Source organism: Hemiscyllium ocellatum, chromosome 44, assembly GCF_020745735.1.
Source record: "Hemiscyllium ocellatum isolate sHemOce1 chromosome 44, sHemOce1.pat.X.cur, whole genome shotgun sequence".
Taxonomy (NCBI): Eukaryota; Metazoa; Chordata; class Chondrichthyes; order Orectolobiformes; family Hemiscylliidae; genus Hemiscyllium; species Hemiscyllium ocellatum.
Window position 1 is genome coordinate 1,326,979 of NC_083444.1, and position 20,010 is coordinate 1,346,988.

The 20,010-nt window shown below is 46.0% G+C and overlaps 1 protein-coding gene across 1 annotated transcript in view; it reads right to left on the minus strand.

The window, feature by feature from the left end:
* The window catches only part of dnah2 (dynein, axonemal, heavy chain 2), a 288,980-nt gene that overhangs the window by 70,475 nt on the left and 198,495 nt on the right, over window positions 1-20,010 (minus strand). The window contains exons 54-61 of the mRNA XM_060854787.1: window positions 18,844-19,004; window positions 16,343-16,482; window positions 12,295-12,427; window positions 10,656-10,795; window positions 6,672-6,882; window positions 4,489-4,605; window positions 3,241-3,382; window positions 820-989 (exon numbers count right to left, since the gene is read on the minus strand). Of these exons, the coding sequence (XP_060710770.1) occupies window positions 820-989; window positions 3,241-3,382; window positions 4,489-4,605; window positions 6,672-6,882; window positions 10,656-10,795; window positions 12,295-12,427; window positions 16,343-16,482; window positions 18,844-19,004 (1,214 nt within the window). The remainder of the gene's footprint in view (window positions 1-819; window positions 990-3,240; window positions 3,383-4,488; window positions 4,606-6,671; window positions 6,883-10,655; window positions 10,796-12,294; window positions 12,428-16,342; window positions 16,483-18,843; window positions 19,005-20,010) is intronic.

The following is a 20,010-nucleotide window of genomic DNA, read 5'->3' on the forward strand; positions in this document are numbered from 1 at the left end:
AGAATTAGAATTGATAGCTCCTTGGTCACCACCACTGAGACAGGTGTTTAATTCCAGGTTTATCAATGAATGTAAATTCCACTGGAACGCTAGCCTGGGCTGCTGGATTATTAGTCAAATGGTTTTTAAAAATTCATTATGGGATGTGGAAGTCACTGGTCAGGGCAGTATTGATAGCCCATCCCTAATTGCCCAGAGGGCAGTTACAAGTCAACCCCTTTGCTGTGGGTCTGGAGTCACGTATAGGCCAGATCAGGTAAGGACGGCAGTTTCCGACCCTAAAGGTCATTAATGACCCAGATGGGTTTTTCCTGATAATCAACAATGGATTCATGGTCATCATTAGACACTTAATTCCAGATTTTTGTTTTTGGATTCAACTTCCACCATCTGCCATGGCAGGATCTGAAGCTGTGCCCCACGGACATTAGCTGGGTCTCTGGATTGATGGTTCAGTGATAATGCCACTAGACCTTTGACCCTCCCCCCATTAACCATGCCATTGTCTCCCCTCTTCTCAAACCCATCATATCCTCACAGACATCATAAAGAGGGACATCCAGGGAGATTTTGGTGTAAAATGCATTTTATTTTATGCGTCTGGGTTGATACAATTTGGTCAAGGGGTTGGAGAACGATGAGAAAGCACATTTCTAAAAGAGAAGCTGGGAGTTAATTACTGAGAACCTGACAGAGAAAAAAATGCAACAAGGGACAAAGAAAAGGGCAACTAAAGGAAATGAAAAGCTTACTAACGGGAGAGAAAGGAGGTGAAAGGTGGAGAGCAGTGGGGGGGGGGATAATCGAAACAATCCCTACCTCCATGGCCAGGACCCACATACAGAGGGATTTCGCTGCCACAGATACCCGACCTACAATTTCGGGCTGGAAGTCTGGTTGTGCACAGTACATCCCAATTTTCTTCAGCACCTTGTCAGAAATATTGTCTTTGTCGAAATTAATGAGCTGCTTAATGAAGGTGCCCTCACCTGAAAGACACAAGTTTCACCTGATCAAGGCCTAGCTGAACATCTCTCATCACATCAAGAACGGACAGGGATCAGGCTCATGTTTATGAGGGAATGGGTAAAGCACAGTCAGCGTGATTTCTTGAAAGGAAAATTATGTCAGCAGTGCTACCTCACAGCGCCAGGGACCCAGGTTCGATTCCACCCTCAGGCAACTCTCTGAATGGAGTTTGCACATTGTCCCTGGGTCTGTTTGGGTTTTCTCCAGGTGATCCAGTTTCCTCCCACAAAGATGTGCAGGTTAAGTGGTTTCGCCACAGGTTTAGGGTGGGGAGGTGGTGGGTCTGGTGGGATGCTCTTCTGATAGGCTTAATGGCCTGCGTCCACACTGTAGAGAGTCTATTTTGACAACGTACCTCACAAAAGATTAAGTCATAAGATATTGAGTCCATGGTATTGGCATAGATAGAGAATTGGCTCCTGAGCAGGAGACAGCAATTAGGGAGAAGGGGTTCTTTTCAGGTTGGTGACCTGTGACCAAGGGGTTCCTGACAGGGGTCAGTGCTGAGCCCATAACTGCTTCCAGTATATATTAGTGATTCAGAGCAGGAAGTGTATTTTCTGTATCCAAATGGACAGACGACACAAACATAGGGATGTGAGAGAGATACAAATAATTTACAGTGATGTATTGACAGTTAAGTAAGTGAGTGAAATATTGGCAAATGGAGTATAATGTGGGAAAATGTAATGTTGTTCATCTTGGAAACAATGACAAAAGCAAAGAGTAATATTCAATGGAGAGAAACTGCTGAAAACTGCAACACAAAGGCTCTTGGGGGGGACATGTGTATGAACACAGAAAGCTAGCACACAAGGGCCTCAGGTAATCAGGAAGGGTCACAGGATGCTGCCTCTTATTTCAAGTGGATTGGAGCATAAGAGAAGGGAAGGAGAAAGGGAGGACTGCAGAGATCAGAGTTGAAAAGTGTGGTGCTGGAAAAGCACAGCAGGTCAGGCAGCATCCAAGCAGCAGGAGAGTCGACGTTTCACGGAGAAGCCTGACATTCCTGATGTAGAGTTTATGCCCGAAACATTGAGTCTCCTGCTCCTCGGGTGCAGCGTGATCTGCTGTGCTTTTCCAGTGCCACACATTTCGACATGAAAGAGTAGGGAAGTCTTATTGTAATTGTACAAGGTGCTGGGGAGATCACTCCAGGAGTACTGGGAGCAGTTCTGGTTTCCTTATTTGAGGAAAGATATGATTTCATTGGAAGCAGTTCCCAGAAGGTTACCCGGGATGATCCCGGATCGGAGAGATTGTCTCATGAGTAAAAGTGAAACTGGTTTGGACTCTACTCCCTGGGACTTGACGAATGGAGGATGATCTCATTGAAACATATCGGCTTCTCAGGGTCAATGCTGAGAGGATAGTTCCCTCATGGGAAGGTCTAGCACCAGAGGGCACAGTCTCAGAATACATTCATTACTGAGATGAGAAGGAGTTTCTTCTCTGGGGGCTGAGAGCCCCAGAGAGCCGGGGGGGCCAGAGTCCTTGTGTATATTGAAGACTGAGACCGAGAGATGGTTCATTAGTCGGACAATCAAAGGTTACAGGGAAAGGGCAGGAAAGTGGATGGGAGGAATGTTAGATCAGCCGTGATCCTATTGAATGGGGCAGCAGGCCTGAAGGGCTTATTCCTGTTCCTGTTTTTTACCATCTTGTGGTCTTTTGGTATGCCTCACCGAATCAGGGCATCAGGAGCGGGCACTCAGGGGGCTACACGTTGTGATCTGACCGGCGTTGAAAGGAACAATACCAGGTTGGCGTTTGGATCGATAAGCAAGAAAACTGTGAACTTGTGTTTTTTTCACAATCTCGGAACATAGGACTCGGAGCAGGAGTAGACCATCTGGCCCTTTGACCATGCTCCACATGTAATATGATCCTGATTGATCTGATTATAGTCTCAGCTTCTCATTCATGCTTGGCACCCCCCTTTGACTCCCTCATTTATAAAAATCCCACGTATCTCAGGCTTGAATCAACATAAAGACACCACCTTCATTACCTTCTGGGGCAGAGAATTCCAACAATCCTCAGAGAAAAGCCTTCTCCTTATCGCTGTCTTAAGAGGGTGACTACTTATTCTTAAACTAGCTCCCCCTAGTTTTGCGTTGCTGACTAGAGTTGTGAAAGAAAGCACATGGCACCTCGGATTAATCCATCCCTTTCGCAGCCCATGTCCAGCATCAGGAGCGGGCCTCTTACCCAGCTGCTTCTTGGCCTCAGCCCATGTCGGTTCTGAGCCTCGGAGGATCATGACAGCCTGCATTACTGTCTCAACGAGGACAGGCGGGCGGCCGTACGACTTGATTTCTGTCATGTCCTTCTTGTTCAAGGACTCCAGGGCCTGGAATGGTAAAGATTAAGACAGGACATTACTTCAATGCTGCCAGCACTGCTGACTCCACACGAGCAAACTGTGCTGTACACAGCTTGTGTGGGCTGGGTGGTACGATTAATTGTGACAAGAAACGGACTCAGTCTACGTTTACTGGTCAAACACTCGGCCTGCTCCTAGCTGGAAGGACTGAGTTCAAACCTGGGTACCTGAGTTTAGGAAAGGAGGCCAAGGCTGTGGGGGAACTTTCTAGAATGGCAACAGCAAATATGGAGAGCGTAGAGAAACTCAGATTATTGTCCTTCGAGCAGAGGTGAGAGAAAATCGAATTGAGGCATTTAAAGTCATGTGGGGTTTTGATGTGTTGAATCAGGAGAAACTATTTCCATTGGAAGGAGGGTTGGTAACTAGAGGGACACAGATTAAAGATAACCTGACAGTATGGGGAAGCTGAGAATGTTTTGTAATACAAATTGTTGTGATCTGGCACATTTGGAATGAAAGGGCAGTGGAAGCAAATCCAACAGTAACTTTAAAAGGGAATGGATAATCACTGAAAGGGTGCAGAGGCTTCGGGAAAAGTAGGAGAACGGGATTAAATGGATGGCTCTTTCAGGGACTGGCCACAATCTTATGGGATATTCTCCTCCTTAGCAGAAGGAGCACTGAGAATCTCGTTGGAATATTTTGAGGATATTTGATGCATACCAAACCATTCCAAGTGGAACAAACCTATTCTCACCTGCTTGTCCCCCAGCCAATGGTTTTGTGCACAGTCTGCATCCACATGATTCCTCTGCATGTATCGCAGACAGGTTTCTGCTCAACAGCCTTGTTTACCAGGTGACAGTGCGACAGAAATGAAATAACTGAATGAGCAGATAGGGATCTCTACATCACCTCCTCCATGGAAAGGGGCAGCAAATTCCTGCTGATGCAGCACTCCCTCCGCTCAAACTCCGGACGTGGGTAATTGAACAAGCAACCTTTCACCCCAGGGGTGAGAGTTCCACTAGCCGAGCCAAGCTGACACCTATAACCCGATGGGACATTCCACAACAGGGGGTGAAAAAGCACAGATGAGGGAGGCTGTGTGTGTAAGTAATGGAGCATACCTTCATTGCCTCCTGCAGTGCTGGCATGGCCTCATCCAGTTCCTTTTGAGCTCCTTCTGCCATTATTTTGCATTTTATCTCTTCTGCTGAAATTTTCTCACTGTGGGAACTTACAGTCTGTATGGACAGAAATCAGGTTTGTTTAAAGACACCATCAGGACAATGACCATATTACAGTAAAACAGAAACCCTGAGGCCCACATTCCAATACCATGCAGATTGTCAATTGGAACGGTCTGTCTGGGCTCCGTTTCCAGTACTGGGTAGCCATCGGTTATCTTAGCAATGACTCTGGCACTCATGCACTCATCTGGGAAATGGAAACAAATTGGTTCAGACATCTGCAAGACTGTTCAGAGGAAGTCCCACTGAGTTTGTTTCATCACCCACATGATCGTGCTGGACCTGCATCTCCAATCTACATCCTCTAATAATCTTCACAAAAACAAAACTTATTTTCAATAATCTCAACTCTTCACAAACTCTTCAGGACAGAACTCTGGATTTTCACACTCCTTTGGATAACGAAGCACTTTCTGACATAACTCCTGAGTTGCGTGGATGGAATTTTAATGCTCTGCATTCTCCCTGCCAGAGATATCGGTTCTCTCTATCTACCTCATCAAATCCATCCATTTCAAACACCTTTCTGACAACTTTCCAAACTGAAAGGACAAAAGCCATGTTTGTGAGAATTATTCTCATCGGTAAGGTCTCTGAGGTGGAAGTTTTTCTGATGAATCTGCTATGATTCCTTCCAAGGCCGATTTACCTTTGTGAGGTGCTCAGCCTAGATCTGAGAGTAGTTCCTCAATATGGGTCTAAACAAGTCTTTATGTAACGGAGGTATCACAGTCTCACTTTTCAATTCCAATTGCCTTGAATTAGAGTCTGCCAAGCCAGCACTGATTCACTGACTTCAGTTGATTCATGTGACTGACCATCTATGCTCCCTCTTCCAGTGTCTCATCAGGAAGGAAATATTCTCATTTGTTTTTCTCATATCAAAGGTGGATAACTCTTACACTTCCTCAGGCTGAGTTCATTCTGTCAATAGGACACAGGAAAATATGACTCTGGAGCAGCAGGTGGCCATTTGGCCCTTTAAGGCTGCTGGACCACTTCATAATTTAATGGTAAATCTGATTGTGATCCCAACTCCAATTTCCCAACTTGACAACGTTCACTTTAAGCTTCACAGTCTTTCCAGTTCCCTCTTGATCTTATATGTTTTAATAAGATCACCCTCATCCTTCTAAACTTCAACGGATCCAGGTCCAACCTACTCAATCTTTCTTCATAAGATAAACTGTTCATCGCAGAAAGGGGTTGGACCTTTTCTGAACTCTTTCTAAAGGAGTTATTCTGTTTGGAAGACAAGCAGACGGAAACTGTACACAGTACTGTAGATGTGGCCTCACCAATGTCCTGTACAATTGCAGGAAAACTTCTCTTTATATTCCATTCCTTTTCCAATCAACAACACAATTCCATTTGCCATCCTAATCACTTGTTGAACCCGCAAACCAACTTTAAGCAAGTTCATTTGCAGAATACAAAGCAGAAACAAGAGTAACTTTGATTGATGTGGTGTTCCTCATGCCAGACAGATAACTCCGGGAAGTTTTACACATTGAAGGATAAAGCAGACACTGAGCTGGAGGAACAGAAGGAGATGGTGTTGAGAATAGTTAAGAATAATCAAATTAAATTTTTTTAAAGATCTGTCTGGTGTTTCTTGCAACCCGGGAAGGGGGTTCAGAGGGCTGAAAAGGTGGCTGCTTTGGCAGAGTTAATGAACAGGAAAGAGATCATGAGTGGACCAATGAGTGAACGCAGGGGCACAGAGCTGAAGGAGGTCACAAGGTACAGTGGGGTGACGCCATGGGTTTATTTGAAGAGGATTGTGAAAACGAGACAAAGGGACATATGCAATATGGTGTGGGTCAAGGAAACCGAGGAGTGGGGTCTCCGAGTACAGAGGAGGGTAAGTATTGGAAAAGGAGGATGGTTAGAGGAGTTAAACCCTGGAAAACACAGAATCAGAACAAATCCATTTTCATCTCCAGCACTAAGTTTGGAGCTAAGAGATGACTGGGGAATAACAGGGGCACTCTCAGTGCTGCAGAAGTACAGGGGTGTTATTCCTGGGAACAGTGTAGAAAGGGATTCTCTTCTCTCACCTTCTGCTGCTCGTCAGCTTCCCGTTTCTGCTGCACAATGATCACCAGATACTCCTCACATTGCTTCTGGAACTCAGCCACCTTCACTTTAGCTTCCTCCAGCTCGACAGACATCACCTCCACCTTATCCCGGGTATCGTCAATCTTAGACAGCCCATTCCGCAGCTTGTTGGCCTGAGTACTCAGCTCAATGCGTTTCTCCTCCAGGAGCCTTGGAAACAAGAGAATGTCCCAACATCAATACACACGTGGCCCTGGGACACGGCACCGCACATGCACCTGACCGTGGGCCAGTCAGAGGGGCTAACATAAGGCAGCAATTGCTGCTCTCCAGATTGCTGCGGCTAATGATATACAGATGTTGAGAAGCAGTGAGCTCAACCTCCATTCTCAAACAGTTTCTTTCAAACAGGAAACTGTAACCTGGGGTGCCTGCAGCTCAACTCTCCAGCCACACTGCAAACAGTGAAGGATGCAGTAGTGTCAAACTGCAGCGTGTACAGCACACAGCCTCCAGCCCCCTGCCCATCTGGGCACGGAGGCAGCCCAGCTTATTCTTTCACTCCAGGGCCTGCTCTGTTTGTTCTCTGCAGCCCCAGAGGTTCAGAAAGGATTGTTTCATACAACATTGCCTCTGCTAATTTGAACTTGAAGTCGACGCACATTGTGCAGAGTCACATCTCAGAAAGACTAGAATGGGTAGTCTGTCCTGCCAATGGACCCGGGACTTGAGTGGATCTGAAACTCAGTGACCTGCAGTCAGAACACACCAGCAAAGTAATTTACCGAGTGAAAGTTCTTTGACTCTTGGCACTGTATGAGTGCTTTTTTTTTATATCAAGGAGGCAAGTTGTATTCCTTGCATATGTAAAATTTCCCTTCCACTTTAAGGGCTAATAGATTTCTTGCAGTTGTTCAATTTAAATTGGAAGGAGCTTAACCCAGCAGCATTGAAGTGCAAGGACTGGTATCAGGAAATGTCCTGGCAGCAGGGAGTCAGCAATTCATGCAGCAAAAACCACTCTCCATTATGGTACGCTGCAGACAAATGGAATCCAAATGCAGGGTTCGGAAAGACCAAGACCACTCTCCTCATTCACTGCCACTGAATGAGACTTTATGTTCAGGCATAAGATGAATCATAATTATTCTTTTAACGTTCACAAACGATTTCCCTCACAATGGTCGCTCACTTCAGGAGTCTATCCACTTTTTGTGCAGAGCATTTTTTCTCCCCCTTGATCTTTCTTCTGATTGCACTGACTGAATGGTATCTCCTGTGGTACATAGGTTTGTCAATGACTGCTTTAATCTGACAGAAAAAAGAGGTCAGATTCTGAAAGTTCCTCAGAGGGAGACCCATCAACGATGGGGAATCTGATTCATTTCTGCTTCACTCATTCCTTCAAACTTCAGCTATTCTCCAGGTCAGGGATAGAACAGCCAGCCTCATTCCACCATGACCCAACTCCTACAATGGGTACAAAGTGGAGTGGTTCTGGTACTGGACTGGCAATGCAGAGGTGAGGTGTTTGCTCTGCATTCTGACTTGGGCCATGCAGTAATCACTGCCCTCTCATCATCACTGATCAATATCCGGCAACTCCCTAACAGAAATACTTCCTATCAGTTTCTGATGTAAAAATGGGAAAATGCTCCACTAGCAAAGAGAACCGTTTCTGTTGCTGGTAAGGAGCTCACTATCTAAATGTTCCTTACCTAGGCCAGAGAGGGATGGCCCTTTTAGTGCAGAATAAGGGGCAGCTTTACACAAATGGGTCTGGATTGAGATATAGAGTCACACAGCAGGGAAACAGACCCCTCGCTCCAACAACTCCATGCTGAACATAATCCCAAAATAAACCAGTCCCACCTGTTTGCTCCAGGTCCATATTCCTCCAAACCTTTCCTTTCATGTATTTATCCAAATGTCTTCCTCTGCAAGTTCATTCCACACATGAAGCACCCTCTTTGTAAAACATTTGCCTGCAGGTCCTTTTTAAATCTCTCTCCTTTCCCATTAAATATTAGCCCCCTAATCTTGAAATCCTCCATCTAGGGAAAAGATAACTACTATCTCTCCCCCTCATTATTTAAAGACTTCTATCAGGTCGCCTCTCAACCTCCTACACTCCAGTGAAAAAAGTCCCAGCCTATCCAGCTTTCCTCTAGCACTGAAACCTTCCATACCCAGCAATATCTTGGTAAACCCCTTCTGAACCCTGTCTAGCTGAACACTATCCATGCCCACCTTTATTTCAGTGCAGTCTGGTCATATAACAGGTACATATTAGATTAGATTACTTACAGTGTGGAAACAGGCCCTTCGGCCCAACAAGTCCACACCGACCCGCCGAAACGCAACCCACCCATACCCCTACATTTACCCCTTACCTAACACTACGGGCAATTTAGCGTGGCCAATTCACCTGACCCGCACATCTTTGGACTGTGGGAGGAAACCGGAGCACCCGGAGGAAACCCACGCAGACACGGGGAGAATGTGCAAACTCCACACAGTCACCTGAGGTGGGAATTGAACCCGGGTCTCTGGCGCTGTGAGGCAGCAGTGCTAACCACTATGCCACCGTGCTGCCCACTATGTAGACCAGCAAACCAGAGAGACCCAGAGACAGAGGTTTAAAAGCCACCAAGCAACTGGAGAATTGAACTTTAATCCATTAAATAAAATCAGGAATAAAAGCTGATATCTATAATAGTGACAATGAAACTGCCAATTAAAACCCCATCTGGTTCTCTAGGCAACAAAATGGTCATCCTTACTCAGTCTGGCCTACATGGCACTCTCCAACCTGACAGCAATAAGACTGACTTTTAATTTCCCTCCGTGACGGCCCAGCAAACCACTCAGCTGGAATCACGAATATGACTCATCACCAGCTTCTGAACAGAGAGAGAGAGAGAGAGAGACTGACAATAAATAGAATCAGAGAGATGTACAGCACGGAAACATACCTTTCGGTCTAACTTGTCCATGCCGACCAGGTATGCTAACCTGATGTAGTCCCACTTGCCAACCCTCTAAACCCTTCCTATTCATGTACCCACCCAGAAGCCGTTTTTAGCCAGTGACGCCCATTGCTGCAAATGGATGTTTTTTAAAATTCACCATTTTTATGAGGCAGACCGAACGTATTTCATCCGTCATCCGTCTGGGGTGTGATACTGCAGCAAATGTAATCATCCCGTTTGGCGATGTGTCTCTGCTCCCTCAGCCATCTATCCTTTCACCTGAAGAACTCAGTGTTCAAACTCCAGTGCTCAAACCCCAGTACACAATAGCAAACACATGAATGGATAATGTCGACAATGATATGTCTGCAGAAACAGCAGCCAGAAGCACCTTAGATATGCGTTTTAAATATTTGTAATGCCAGTATGGTCCATTGCTATTTCAGTTGCATGGATTTCAGGCTCATCAAAGTGACTGTTAACAGTGCTGGCAAATGGAATATTTCTTACTTCAGGGTGACCAGTGGCAATAACAAAGGTACGCAGAGCTGATCAAAAGCACAAAACTGAAAAGGCAATGAATAATGTACAGAATAGGACATTTAACAAGCTGATAGTGATTGGGTTGCAGTTACTTCTGTAGTTAAACATGACTTGTGGAGTTTCCAATGGCAGCGGGGGTTTGGAATGTGTTGTACCACCTGCCCAACCACACAGAGGTTACTAGCTAATGATCAGGAAGGTGCCACATGCACTTATGTACTCATGTACTTATTCCATAGTGGGAGGTAGTAATGCTCATTCAGTAGGATCACTGCCTCTGAGCCTGAAGATCCAGGACCTGAGCCACAGAAGGGCATTCGCAACAGATTGATACCTCAGTCCAGTAACCCTTATAACACTCTTCCAATATTCCCTGAATAAAGATGCAAAACAAACAATCCCATTATTCAGTACCAGGCTACAATCTTCCCTTGGCAGCAATGACAGGGTTAGGATAATGAGACTTACTTTTTGTAACCGGACACCAGCTCCAGATAGTTGGTTGGGGTCACATAGTTATGCCTCCGCAGTTCCAGCAACATTTTCTCAGAATAGGTTGTCACTGAGCGGTGCATGGTCACAAAGATGTGAGCCACGTTACTGCGTAGCTGGAACAACAGAAAGAACCATTGGCAACGAGATCTAAGAAAACTGTATACTCTGCTGCAAAAAGATTCTACTTTAAATAATCTGGCTTCTATCACGGATTTGCCATCAATTTTTAATTTTTCACCACCCATCATTAATTCGTCCCTGGGCCTGTAACACATGAAAACTGCCTCTCTTAGCTTTCTGCACCATTATAAGCTTTGGATCACCTCGTTATTAGTTATTATTGGCTAGACTCCTCTCCAACATTTCAGCTCCAGTATTATCAGGTATCGTCCTGGGCCCTACAGTCAGATCTCTTGATTTGGACTGTTATTCGGTGCACTGTAATCTTTGCTGTTACATCCCAAGTCCAGTTGGTTAAACTTCATACCGAGTAAGGGTGCTGTCACCTTGTAAATGTGAGCCAGGAAATGCACCAAACATTTCGGGATCAAACCCAACAACTAGCCCTGACATATCTCTCAAGCCTCTTTCTAGATTAAGGTTTGTGTTAGAGATCTGCATCAAGGAACAGGCCATTTGGCCCATCTGAACTATGCTGTAGCTTCTAATCCATGAGCCCCCCCCCACCCATTTATCTCATTCTCTCAGCCTATCCATCTATACCTTTCTCCCTCAGATGTTTATCCAGCTCCCCCTCAAATGTACTGATATTATTTACCGCGAACATTCCCTACATGAGCAAGTTCCTTATTCTCATCTGGGGAAAGGAGTTTTTAAAAAGTTCTCAGTTGGATTTTTGTTTTTAATTCATTTGTGGTTTTATTAGTGACCAGCCTGGATCTTGGATCCCTTACAGTCACCACAACCCATCAACCAAGGGAAACATCTCCTGGACATCCACATTATTAAAACACCTACACAATTTCACCTTTCTGTTTATCAACCCTCAGCCCTCTCTTTTCTAGAGAAGAGAATCCAGCCTTTGCAGTTCATTTTTCAATCTTTGCTGATCTTTGTAACATCTTAGTTAATAGAGAAAACATCGAAGACAATATAAAAATGAAAGGCACATGTAGAACCAAGCTAGCTCAGCTGGAATCTGAACTAAAGAATACAACACAACCGCACAGGTCTGCAAAGTTTCAGCTTTAATTACTAACCAAGACGAAGGTCGCTGCTCTCAGCCTAGTCCAGATCCAGGAATTAGTTTTAGAAACCTTGCATAAGGGAAGGGGGAGAAGATAAGGCAAAGCCCCCACCCCTCAATGCGATGCAGCATCGGTGGTCAGGAGGTGTATTCGAAGGAAGGGTGGGGTGAGCTGAATTGTCGAGTTCTACAACTGTCTCAGGCTGGATCTGGTAGCAGTATTTAAATTGGCCCGGGTACTGAGGATGAATAAGACATAGGGGGTGGAAGTAAGGCCATTCAGCCCATCGAGTCCATGCTGCCATTCAATCATGGCTGATGGGCATTTCAACTCCATTCCAATCACTGACGGGAATGGTAAGGCACAAGTGGTGACAGCTCATTCTGATCTGAATGACTCCTTACCTCCTCTGATCCTCCAAGTTCCACGCTCATCAAGTATCGCTCGGCCACTTCAAGCAGAGCGTCCCTGGGCCATTCGGAAAACCAGTCGATAGTGGTGCAGTTCACTAACGCTGGGTACTGGCGGACACGATTCCTTTAAAACAGTGAAAGAGAAGACAAAACATCCTCTGACAACGTACACCACTGTTACAAAGTTTTCTCACTGAGGATGGCCATTTGACTTGAAGTAGCTCATGCATCAAGGAAATCTTCACCTTCACACTCAACACCTATCTGTGCTGCCTTGTGGTTCAAAGGCATCTCACTTATGTTGCTTCGAGCCTGGTTCACCTACAGATCACGCTGCGGCTAGGGTTGTGAAACAGGTGGTAGCAATTCAGAATGGTGACATCGGGAGAGATTGATTTGTGGTCAGTGAGTCAGTTTCAACCACTAGATACCATCAGTCAAAGTCAGAAAGCCCCTCCCTTGCGTGGAGGGTTAACTGACAGGCTGTGTGGAGCTGCTGCAGCCTATTGTCTCTCCCAGGCTAGACATCTGGTTCGGCCAATTTGAGCTGACGCAGCAGGAGAGTGAGCAACACCACGGGAACCTCAATATATAGACTGAAGAAGGGAGGGAGAGTTGCTTCTTTGATTAAGGCAAGTATCACAGCAGTAATCAGAGATGAAATAATGGAAGGATAATCCAGTGAGGCTTATCCAGGAAGGGGATAGTGACATTATTGGGGTTAGACTACAGGCCCCCAAATTGTCAATGGGAATTACAGGAACAAATATGCAGGGAAACTGGGCAGACTTGCAGGAAAATTAGGGTTGTCATTGTAGGAGATTTTAATTATTCTAACATAGACCGAGACTGCCACAGCGTTAAAGGCTTATATGGGGTGGAATTTGTTAAATGCGTTCAGGAAAGTTTCCTCATGCAGCATATGGAGGGGTCTACTTGGGAAGAGGCAAAAACTCCACCTACTCGTGGGAAATAGGGCACGACAGGTGCCTGAGGTGATAGTGGGGGAACACTTTGGGACCAGTGACCATAGTTCTATTAAGGTTAAAGTAGTTATGGAGAGGGACAAAACTGATCCCCAGGTTCAGGTTCTAAATTGGCGCAAGGCGAATCTGGCTGGACTAAGACAGGAGCGTGCGGGGGTTGACTGGAATTGTTTGTTTGCAGGCAAAGGTATCTACGGAAAACAGGAGCCTTTAAAAGTGAGGTAGCTAGAGGTCAAGGTCTATATGTTCCTGTGAGGGTGAAAGACAAGGATGACAGGAATAGGGAACCTTGGATGACAAGTGATGAGGCTTTGACCAGAAAAAAGTAGGAGGTATGGCTCAATTAGAGGCACCTGGCACCAAGGGAACTCCTGGAGGTCTACAGGGGATACAGGAGTTTACTGAAGAAGCAAATCAGGAGGGAAAAAACAAGGGGGCATGAGATAGCCTTGGCTGAGAAGATTAGGGTGAATCCAAAGAGGTTCTTTTAGTATATTAAAGGAAAAAGAATAACTACAGAGAGTATAGGACCCCCTCAAAGACCAAAGTGGACATGTACGTGTAGGATTGAAGGAGATGGGTGAGATCCTCAATGAATATTTCTCTTCTGTGTTTACCATGGAGAAACGCATGAAGACTTGGGAGCTTGGGGACGTTAGTGGTCATATCTTGGGGAGAGTCCACATCACAGCAGAGGAGGTGTTGGATGTATTTGAATGTGTGAAGGTGGATAAACCTCCTGGTCCTGACCAGATATATCCAAGAACACCACAAGAGGCTAGACAAAAAAAATTGCGGGACTCTGGCTGATATTTTTGCATCATCGTTAGCCATGGGTGAGGTCCAGGAAGACTTGAGGGTAGCAAATATTGTGCCCTTAATTAAGAAGGGCTGCAAAGAGAAACCTGGGAACCATAGACCAGTAAGCCTAACATCTGTGGGAGGTAGGTCACTTGAGAAGATTCTGAGAGATAAGATATATGTGCATTTGGAAAGACAGGGTTTGATTAGGAGTAATCAGCGTGGCTTTGTGAATGGGAGATCATGCCTCACAAATTTGTTAGAGTTCTTTGATGAAGTGAGCAGGAAGGTTGATGAGGGCAAGGCGGTAGACATCGTCTATACAGACTCGGCAAAAGTGAGGCCTGCAGATGCTGGAAGCCGGAGTTCAGATCAGAGTGGTGCTGGAAAAGCACAGCAGGTCAGGCAGCATCCGAGGAGCAGGAAAATCGACGTTTCGGGCAAAAGGCCTTCATCAGGAATTTTGTCCATATGGATCTCAGTAAGGCCTTTGATAAGTATCCACATGGTAGGCTGCTCTGGAAGGTTAGATCACATGGAATCCAGGGGGACTCGTAAATTAGATACACTATTGGCTTGGTGGTAGGAAGCAGAGGGTAATGGTGGAAGGATGCTTGTTGGGCTGGAGGGCTGTGACTAGAGGAGTGCCTCAGGGGTCGGTGCTGGGGCCATTGCTGTTTGTTATCCACATCAATGATCTGGATGAAAATGTACAAGGCATGATTAGTAAGTTTGCAAATGACACTAAAATAGGAGGCATTGTATATAGGACAGTGAGGAAGGTTATCAGAGATTGCAGCAGACATTGATCAGCTGGGGAAGTAGCCGAGAAGTAGCAAATGGGGTTTAATATAGATAAGTGTGAGGTTTTGCACTTTGGAAAGTCAAATCAAGGCAGGGGTTTCATGGTGGATGGTAGGGCCTTAAGGAGTGTAGTGGAACAGAGGGACCTTGGAGTTCAGGTACATGGTTCTCTGAGAGTAGAGTCCCAGGTAGACAGGGCAGTGAAGAAGGCTTTTGGCACACTGGCCTTCATCAGGCAGGGCACTGAGTATAGAAGTTGGGAAGTTATGTTGCAGTTGTACAGGACATTGTTGAGGCTGCATTGGAGTATTGTGTTCAGTTTTGGCCACCTGCTATGGGAAGGATGTTATTAAACTGGAAAGAGTACAGGAGAAATTTACAAGGATGTTGCCAGGACTCAACGGTCTGAGTTATAGGGAGAGGTCGGACTTTTTTCTGAAGAGCGTAGGAGACTGAGGGGGGATCTTCTAGAAGTGTATAAGATCATGCGAGGCATGGATATGTGAAATGCACTCAGTCTCTTTCCCAGGATTGGGGGATCGAGGACTAGAGGGCATCAGTTTAAAGTTAGAGGGGAAAGAATAAAAGGGAACCTGAGGGGCAACCTTTTTTTTACCCAGAGGGTGGTATGCATATGGAATGAGCTGCCAGTGGATGTGGTTGAGGTCGGTACACTAACAACATTTAAAAGGCATTTGGACAAATACGTGGATGGGCAAGGATGAGAAGGTTACAGGCCTAGTGCAGGGAAATGGGGTTAGCATAGATGGACATTTTCATCGGCATGGACCAGTTTGGACCAAAGGGCCTGTCTCCGTGCTGTAGGACTCTCTGACTTTATGACTCCTGCTATTGCTACTTGGTCTCTCTTGGACCCAGATATGGGTTAAGGTTTGTGTGAACTGTTTCAGCTCAACACTGGCAACTGAGCCTCAGACATGAGCTCATGTGCATCATACACCAGTGGTTCCGCCAAACAGAGCTGCCTCCAGGTTGAAGTGAAGATGCAGAGTCCCAGTGCTCAACATCACACCAACGGTATGTGAATGCCAAGGTTTAGACTGATGGCAAATATTTCAAGAAGGACTAGTACACCTGCTTAGCATCAACCAGAGGAAACACGAGGGGGCAATGGAGGCATCGATAATCCAAACCGGAGCACTGAGGAGAGCTCCACCATGCAGATAAGTAAAAGGTATTAGACTATAGACTTGGAGAAGTAAAAGGAGAAAGAAACATGCACAATAACAACACCATGAGCTTATTGTTCTAAACAATAAGTCAAAGGCATCACAATTCATTGGGCTCTCCTCATTGGCTGTCTGGAACTGAAGTATTGGTACATGGTTGATGCTGAATAAAGGACTTCAGTGCAAAAGTAACACATACAGGTTTGATCTCCTATGAACTGATTTGAACAATAACACATCCTCCACAATAAAACTTACCTGAAGGGATCTCCAATTGGACTCATGCACAACACGACATGAAGATTACTACGCACCCTTTCCATGAGAAAATTGAAGATACTTTCATTGGTTTCAGGAATGGACTCTTCCTTAGCTGCGTCCAACAATGCATTTTTAATCTAGGAATGGAGAAAGCGATCAATCTAACAGCACCAGATCACAGTCTGCTTCCCCGACTCGCTGATGACAACAGGCTCCAGCTCATAAAGAGAGAGTGTGAATAAGCGACAGGAAGCCACCACGCTAACTGGTGGGACTCCTATTCGTCCGGACAATATTTTCAGTGGGGACTCAGCTGCAAGTATTTTTATACGTTTGGCCATACCGAGGATTTGTTAAAATATTCTGAATAAGAAATAGATTCCCAAGTTTATCAGATGCCATCAACATGAGGAATTTCATTCAGCTAATGACCTGAAAATGTAAGGCAAGCAGAAAGCACGAGCTAGCCCACTCTGCTGTGTACACACACACACTGTCAGAGGCTCAGCGCTGAGGGAGTGCCGCACTGTCAGAGGCTCAGTGCTGAGGGAGTGCCGCACTGTCAGAGGGTCAGCGCTGAGGGAGTGCCGCACTGTCAGAGGCTCAGTGCTAAGGGAGTGCCACACTGTCAGAGGGTCAGTGCTGAGGGAGTGCCGCACTGTCGGAGGGTCAGTGCTGAGGGAGCACCGCACTGTCGGAGGGTCAGTGCTGAGGGAGTGCTGCACTGTCAGAGGGTCAGGGCTGAGGGAGTGCCGCACTGTCAGAGGGTCAGTGCTGAGGGAGTGCTGCACTGTTGGAGGGTCAGTGCTGAGGGAGTGCCGCACTGTCGGAGGGTCAGAGTTGAGGGAGTGCTGCACTGTCAGAGGGTCAGTGCTGAGGGAGTGCTGCACTGTCAGAGGGTCAGTGCTGAGGGAGTGCTGCACTGTTGGAGGGTCAGTGCTGAGGGAGTGCCGCACTGTCGGAGGGTCAGAGTTGAGGGAGTGCCGCACTGTCAGAGGGTCAGTGCTGAGGGAGTGCTGCACTGTTGGAGGGTCAGTGCTGAGGGAGTGCCGCACTGTCGGAGGGTCAGAGTTGAGGGAGTGCTGCACTGTCAGAGGGTCAGTGCTGAGGGAGTGCTGCACTGTCAGAGGGTCAGTGCTGAGGGAGTGCTGCACTGTTGGAGGGTCAGTGCTGAGGGAGTGCCGCACTGTCGGAGGGTCAGAGTTGAGGGAGTGCTGCATTGTCGGAGGGTCAGTGCTGAGGGAGTGCTGCACTGTCGGACGGTCAGTGCTGAGGGAGTGCTGCACTGTCCGAGGGTTAGAGCTGAGGGAGGGCTGCACTGTCGGAGGGTCTGTGCTGTGGGACTGCAGTACTAGCGGACGGCATTCCTGACAGATGAATCAACAGGGAAGGAACACAGCACTTCTGTAATTTGGAGAGACTAAATTCTGTGTTTTTTGTATATGATAGGACTTGTTTTGATTGGAACAGCATCCCATTAAAATCTTGTGTTATTTGAGCATAGTCAGTAGTTAGAGGGAATTGATTCAATTTGTTACTTGTCTTGTTAATTTTGTTAATTTGTTCACTTTTAGAGTTAGATAAATAAATCGCTACTTGTTGGTTTTGAGGTATCAGGGATTTATTTTATTTCATCATCAGAAGTTGCTGAAGAGCAGGTTAGATAAGATTCCCTACAGTTTGGAAACAGGCCATTCGGCCCAACAAGTCCACAGTGACCCTCTGGAGAGTAACCCACCCAGACCCATTCCCCTACCCTACATTTACCCCTGACTAATGCACCTAGCATGGCCAATTCACCTGAGTTGTACATCTTTGGACTGTGGGAGGAAACAGGAGCACCGGGAGGAAACCCACGCAGACACGGGGAGAATGTGCAAACTCCACACAGACAGTCACCTGAGGCAAGAGTCAAACCTGGGTCGCTGGTGCTGGGAGGCAGCAGTGCTAACCACTGAGCCACCGCGTCACCCCAAAAACTGGTTACACCAGTTTTCCCACTCGTTTTACAGATTTTAGGGTGAGGTGCTCCTCTTTGGATGTTTTGGTTTTTGTTCTCAGACAGGGGTCAACTTCTGCTTTATAACAATAGTGAAACCTTCTGGGTTGGCGGTTGGTGAAGGAGCATGGGGAAAATGAAATTCTCACCCTGAACTGAAGCCCCAGCCCACCCTACTCCACTCACTGGGTGAACTCTCTCAATGACAGATGAATTGCTGCATTCATTGGGGTTACATTACAACAACATAGGCCTTTCCAAAGTAGTACTTCATTGGTGTTGGAATGTTCTGAGGCAGTGATTATCACCTTAAAAATGCAGTTCTTTCAATCACCCTCTGGGAGATTGACAACTGATTCTTCATCGAACAATGGATTCCGGCAAAGAATGTTTTAGACAGCAATCTTTCAACAATACGGAGATTGTTTTGGTGTGCATTGAGACCATTAGACAAGAAGATTTAAAACAACCGACCTTACGACTGAGCCCAGTTACTCACTTCTTCAAACTCATCTGCTTTGAACAGGTTTGGAACTTCTCCAGAACTCAGGATGTTATTAATATCTTCCAAAAAGGATTCTTCAACCAACTGGGTGTCCGTAAACAGGAACACTGTCGGGTTGTTTGAAACTCCAGCTTCACGGTAGATTTTCTTTAAATCTATAAAAGTACGGTTGGGTTCAGTTGACATCAATGTTTTTGATAGACTCAGTCTCCACTCTCACTCCTCAGATTGTGAAGTGCTAGGTGCTACCTGCCCATGGGTCTATTTGCTCGTGTGCACTAGACCATGGAGATGACCACTGTCCCCCATTCAGCTGGAGAACATTCCACTTCAGCTCTTTGTCCTGCCTCCTGCACCATTCCACGTGGGAAATAATGGGGCCTCAAAGGTCTGGAATCTATCTTGTTTCAGCTTGGTTGACTGAAAGAAACTTTAGTTCTGTGAAGACCATACAACAGGATGGCTGTATTGAGCTTTGCTTGTAATAAAGAGAAGGATACAGTGACTCAGGTCCATAGAGTGATGAGTTAGTGTCAGTTCCAGACCAGATAAAAACCCAGAAGTGATTACTTAAGCAGAATGCCATGAAGCTCAAACTTACGATAGCTCCAGGAAGAATTGAATACAGTTCCGGTTTAAAACTTGAAGTCCAAAGTGATGTACACCTACCAAGGTATCAGATATCAGGCTTCTGGTCTGAGTGGTGTTTTGAATACTGGGCCAGGAAAGGCGTTTTGAGTAGCACGTCGGGACTTAGTCATAGAGCCAAAGAGATGTACAGCACGGAAACAGATCCTTCAGTCCAACTCATCCATGCCGCCCAGATATCCCAACTGAATCTAATCCCACCTGCCAGCACCCGGCCCATATCCCTCCAAACCCTTCCTATTCATATACCCATCCAGATGCCTTTTAAATGCTGTAATTATACCAGCCTCTACCACTTCCTCTGGCAGCTCATTCCATACACGTACCACCCTCTGGGTGAAAAAGTTGCCCCTTTTATATCTTTCTGCTCTCACCTTAAACCTATGCCCTCTAGTTCAGTTTTGTTTCTTTTCAATTTATAAAGGAGTATTTTGGGATAATACCTTTACTGTGTGCTTCAGAGCTTTACATTTGCATTATGAAGGGATTGTTTGGAATGGTCTACTTTATCTA